General features: G+C 37.1%; 1 protein-coding gene across 1 annotated transcript in view; it reads right to left on the reverse strand.

The window, feature by feature from the left end:
* SNTB2 (syntrophin beta 2) overlaps positions 1 to 6,346 on the reverse strand; it is a 42,345-nt gene that overhangs the window by 13,284 nt on the left and 22,715 nt on the right. Inside the window, exons 4-5 of the mRNA XM_015561768.1 lie at positions 5,464 to 5,606; positions 4,892 to 4,950 (exon numbers count right to left, since the gene is read on the reverse strand). Coding sequence (XP_015417254.1) covers positions 4,892 to 4,950; positions 5,464 to 5,606 — 202 coding nt within the window. The remainder of the gene's footprint in view (positions 1 to 4,891; positions 4,951 to 5,463; positions 5,607 to 6,346) is intronic.

A 6,346-nucleotide genomic window follows, 5' to 3' on the forward strand; every position in this document is an offset into this window, starting at 1 on the left:
AGGGAGAGAGATAGAGAGCTAGAAACATCGATGAGAGAGGAACATGGATCAGCTGCCTCCTGCACATCTCCTACTGGGGATGTGCCCGCAACCCAGGTACATGCCCCTGACCGGAATCGAACACGGGACCTTTCAGTCCGCAGGCCGACGCTCTATCCACTGAGCCAAACCGGTTTCGGCCCGGGTTTTTCTTAAGTGACAAAATCATTTTGATCATTTTAGAGAAAAATGTCTGACAAATACCCAAGTCTCAGTCACCATAGTTTGTCAGCCAGTTGTTACTTCAAGTAAAAAATGGTGTTCCATGAAAAACACAGAAAGTTCAGCTCACAACTCAAATACACAGGTGCTTTTCTTTTGAGAAAACCACCATACTTCACAATATTAAAAAGGTGAATACTCAAGGATTGAGAGTTAATAAAATGAATAATTTTTACTGCTCCAACAAAGGCATTTTTAGGTTAAATTGGCATCCTCCCAATCCCTTCAAGTCATACAGTTTGGTGCCAACTGTCTTGATTCATGATAAGGTACGAGCAATTTTACCAACTCTCAGTGCAAATGTCAACAGTGAAAAAAGCAAGTTATTTCTTAGTAATAATTTTGAATTCATCTTCAGATCCCCTGAAGAAGAGATTCCCAGAGGTCCATGAAAGTAGACTTTGAGAACCACCTCATTGAGTTGATTCCGAGAGAACTAACATGCCACTTAAACATTAGCTATTTCAGCAAGAGTTAAATAAGCTTCAAAATTACTCCACATATCATCCAAGTAAGGCAGAGCACGGGGAAAGTGACAGGGTGCGGTCTACCATATTCAGTTTGGTTGTTAATCCCAAGTCAGACATTAAAAAAGAATCTGTAGGGGTGCAAGCCAATATAAATGATAACTCGTGATAATTTAATTTACACTACCCTGACAATGTTCTTTGATTTTTGACCATCTACTTTTGTGGATAATCAAGGTCCTTAATTTTCCTTCCCTATGTATTTATGCTATCTTTTTTTCTTGTCTCATCCATTCATAAGTATTAGAGATAGAATCAGTGAAAAGTGAACATTCAGCCCTTTCTCATCTCTACTAATAAAAGGGTAATATGCTAATTAGACCAGACGTCTTCTGGACATCATTCCAGACGTCCTTCCTGATGAAGCCGGGGCTGGAGGGAAGCCAACCCTGGTCCCGGGTGCCGGAGGGAAGCTGGTGCTGGCAGCTGGGGGAAGGAAGGCCTACTCTTGCACGAATTTTCATGCATTGGGCCTCTAGTTACTCATATAAATCTCAAACCCTCTGTTTCCCCCACACTAAAAAGACACAAGCACACCACTTTCTGGCTTTGCCTTTCTTTGTGGTAAACCTCCTGGTCTGGGTCCATCCTCGGGCTTCTCTCTCAGTGACCATACTCTACCCACTCTGGGAGACAGAGGATGATAAAATCCCACTTAATTATATCATGTACTGACTTAAACCAATTCCACCTGGTGGACACAGCCACATGGAAAAACTAAACTTCTCATCTGCCTGTCATCTATCTTTCTCCACTGGTACTTCCTGAACAAGGAGTTAAGAATCCCTGCTGTCACATTAATTACTCTTAGCATGAAATATGTTCAGGGAGCTACAGGCCCCACCCATTTAATTAATGGACAATTTCAATTTGCATGTCTAGATTGATCCAAATAATACATTTGAATTCCTCACATTTAATATGAAACTTTCACTACTTGTAAAAGCTGTTGTAAAACTAAACTCCTCTTTTAACAATGGCCAAATTAAACCAATTATATTTTTTATTTTTATTTTTTTTGAGAATACTTTTACTTTTATTGAATGTGTATTATTATTATTTTTTTAATATATTTTTTATTGATTAAGATATTACATATGTGTCCTTGTCCCCACGTTACCCTCGAACTCCCCCGCCCCCACGTTGTCCGTGTCCATTGGTTAGGCCTATATGCCTGCATATAAGTCTTTTGGTTGATCTTTCCCCCTTACCGCCACCCTCCCTTACCCTCCCTCCAAAGCCCGACAGTCCAATCAGAATTCTTCTTTGACTTATTTTCACTTAATAATAAATTATTATTCTTATAATTAAAGCAGCTAACAACGTGTTAGGTACCATTGTAGGCATTTTAAATTAACTCATTTATTACTCACACCCGCCCTATCTCATTAGAGTTCCATTAACAAATAAAAAATCTATAGCACAGAAAAGTTAAGTAACATGCTCCCAATTACCTACTAGAAGTGGCAAAATAAGGATTCAAACTCAAGTTTATTAAGGATTGGTCGTAGTCCCTTCCATTAAATGGTATTGTATTTTTTTAATTATAACATCTTTATTGAAATATATAATTCACATGCCATACACTTTACCCATTTAAAATGTATAGTTCAATAGATTTTAGTACATTCAAAGTTATATCATCACTACCACATTGCATTTTAGCACATTTTCATTACTTCCAAAAGACATCCTATACTCATTGTTTCTCCCACTCCCCACCCTATATTCCTGGCAATGACTAATTGTTCTGTCTCTATAGCTCTGCCTATTCTAGACATTTTATACAAATGGAATCAAATACTATGTGGTCTTTTGTGTCTAGCTCCTTTCCACTTAGCATAATGTTTTCAAGGCTCATCCATATTGCAGAGTTTATAAAAATCTTACTCTTTTTTTATTTCCAAATAATATTCTATTGTATGGATATACCATATTTTATTCATTCATTATTTGAATGAGCTTGGGTTGCTCCACTGTTTGGGTTTTATAAATAATGCTGTTATAAACACTCATGTGTAATTTTGTGGGTGGACATAAGTTTTTGTGTCTCTTGGGTATACAAAATAGGAGTGGAATTGCTGGGTCATATGGTGACTCTATGTGTACCCTTTTGAGGAACTTCCAGACTGTTTTCCACATTGATTGCACCATTTTCATTTCTAGGAGCCAGTGTATGACGGTTTCATTTCCTCCACATCCCAGTCTACACTTGTTATTATCTGTCTTTTTACTTATAGGCATCCTAGTGGGTAGGAAGAGGTATCTATCGCACTGTGATTTCGATTTGCATTTCCCTGATGGCTAGTTATGTTGAGCATCTTGTTATGGGCTTATTAGCTATTTGTATATTTTCTTGGGACAAATGTCTATTCATATCCTTTTCCCACTTTAATTGGGTAATTTATTTTTTTATTATTGAGCTGTAAGAGTTCTTTCTATTTTCTAGATACAAGATCCTGATTAGATATATAGTTTGCAAATATTTTCTCTCACTCTGTGGGTTGTCTTTTCACTTGTTTTTTCCACTTTCTTTCTTTTATTTTTTTAAAATATATTTTATCGATTTTTTACAGAGAGGAAGGGAGAGAGACAGAGAGCCAGAAACATCGATGAGAGAGAAACATCGATCAGCTGCCTCCCGCACATCTCCCCCGGGGATGTGCCCGCAACCCAGGCACATGCCCTTGACCGGAATCGAACCTGGGACCCCTGAGTCCGCAGGCCGACGCTCCATCCACTGAGCCAAACCGGTTTCGGCTTTTCCACTTTCTTGATGGTGACATTTGAAGCACAAATTTTTTTAAAAATTTTGATGAAGTCTAATTGACTTATTTTTTATTGCTTACACTTTTGGTTTTCTATCTAAGAAAGCTCTGCCCAAGCCAAGGTCATGAAGATCTACTCCTGTTATAATTTTAACTCTTAAATTTATTTCTAACTTTTCTTTAGTTGCAAATTAATACCACACTAATAGTACAAACACAAACACCCCATTTCCTTCCTTAGTACCAAAGTGCTTTTGTAGTTCTAGGACTTGTCTAGCCTATGGCCAGAACCTAGTTGTTCAAGGATTGTAATTTCTAGTATTAAACAAAGGCTCACCTATGGAATGTCACAGTGCCACAATTAAGGAAAGGTCTAAGGATAAAACTACCCTCCTTGCATTTTATAATCATAACTAGAGAATAAGCTTTTACCCTGAAATTTAAACTTAAGCAATCTCTACAGTCATAGTCATAAGCTTAACTCTTCGGAAAATATAAATTTAATCGTTGCACTTATAATTACTGAGACATGTCCACATGTTTCCATAGGATTCCTGTCATGCTTCCAATGTAACCATGACAGAGAAGCTATAACTTAAGTAACAGAATTTAACTCAACTGAGATTTAATGAGAGCCTACTATATGCAAAGCATTATAGGAAGTACTGAGATGGCTAAGTCACAGCTCTGAACTCAAGGTTATAATTTAGTGGGGATTAAGAAACAAAACAAGAGAAACTGACGGTTAGAGTCAGTCTTCCTGCAGGACCCTTATGACCTGAAGGACTTAATGAGGGGACCTCTCTCATTCTGAGGCTCAACAAATCCCTTGTCTCTATTCTGTGATCTAGGTGTTCCAGCTCTAAATCACAGAGACACTCCTGAAAAGCTATGTAAAAATTGTATTTTTATTAAAAAAAAAAAAAAGATATATGTAAGGGAGTGTGGCAAGTTGCAGGAAGTCCTATATAACATGAAAGTCTTCCTGTAATGTAAGGAATACCCTTCCTCACCTAAATCTTTGCTTGCTCAAAGCAGGACTGCTCCCCACTGTTCCCTGTGGGACATACCAGATGGTTTCAACATTTAGCTCTTTTGAGTACCAAATGCTTTTCTGTGGGGCTCCTTTTTAATGTGTAGTTTCTGAGTTACATCAAAACCTGATTCTTGGGGGCAATGGGGCGGGGGGGATATGAACACATATGCAATAACTTAATCAATAAAAAACAACAAAAAAACCCTGATTCTTTTTAAAGCTCCAATAAAACTAAATGTGCAATATGTCTTCTAGTTTAACACGAGGTAACTAGTTTCCAGTTCTCTCTTAAGACATACTGGCACCCAAATCTACATTTCTCTGTTCTTTGTGCTTCCAACTCCCCACTTCTAGCATGCTAGAAACATCCCATTGCTTCAGGTCAAATCAATGTTTATTTGATGAAATCAAAATTATGTGCTCTTCTACCAGAAAGAGAAATTGAAGAATATTTTGGCTGAGCTGTGTGGTTTATCCACAGTACCACATTCTGGTTTAAATGATTTCATCACTCGGTCAAGAGGCTACCACAATTTCAGTGGTTTTGTAGTCACAGTCAATAAAGTAAAGGAAAAAACACACACACTATTTACTTATATTCATGACTAAGCAAGTCTTGAAGGGAGCAGTTAGAAAGCGGCTTCAACAACTTAAAAAAAGCGCACAAAAATACTAATGACAGAAACCATTTATTCTGAACTAGGAGAAGCAAAATAATCAATAAGGTTGTGAAATAAAAGTTTTTGTCTAAATCAACTATGTCAGCTACTTAAGTCCTATTTTAGGCACCTAAGATAATAGACTTCACTTTAAAATTCTTTAGAAGATTTAGGGTAGGACAGACACTTTCTTTTTGTGTCTTTTGTCTTACCTTGTGGCAACAAGAGGGTAGCTGTGACATGGTGAGGCCCAGGCATCCCTTGTCCATGGCATACAGTCATAAAGCAGCAAATCCTTTTCAGTCACAGCCATGAGAACAGGTCTCCACTGTTGTCTTCCACCATCTAGTTTTGCCTGTTACAATGGTGAAATCCAGAAAGCAGAGCTAACTATAATGATATGTAATTATAAAAGTCGATTCAGTGGTGGTCTGACATAGCAGGTCTTGAGTCTCCATTTGTTTCTCCATCCATATTTTCTAAACATCAGTATTTCTCCAATATTTTTTGTAAGAAATATATTTTAAATACTTTCAATAAAGAATTTAAAAACCTGATTTAAATATTTTTTAAAAAAGAAAAATATTTTACATTACAACCCAATACACACACACATATATAAATAACTAAATGTAAAAATTTCCAACACAATATAATCTCTATATTTTGTGCAATGTACTCTGATCATTTCTATTTTTTTTTTAAATGCTGATGACCTACTGTGTTGTATTCTGGAAAACACACATATAAACTATTGTCAAATATTTCTCTATTATACTTGGGAAGTTTATGTTTCAGTTTCAAACATACCATTGCATTTACTTGCATAAAGTTCAATGATCTCTCTGAGGGTTTAAAATAAAGGAAAACCACCACTATTTATCCATACTGTCAAGGATCCAAGGCCCAAAAGCAAAAGACTACATTCAGAAAAAGCTTTGGTATCATCAAAATATTTGTCCTCATGGCCCTGGTCAGGTAGCTCAGTTGGTTAGAGCATCCTCCTGACACACCAAGGTTGCGGGTTTGATCCCCAGTCAGGGCACATACAAGAATCAACCAATGGAGAAGAACCGAAGATGGCGGCATAGGTTA

Source organism: Myotis davidii, unplaced genomic scaffold (genome assembly GCF_000327345.1).
Source record: "Myotis davidii unplaced genomic scaffold, ASM32734v1 scaffold1437, whole genome shotgun sequence".
Taxonomy (NCBI): Eukaryota; Metazoa; Chordata; class Mammalia; order Chiroptera; family Vespertilionidae; genus Myotis; species Myotis davidii.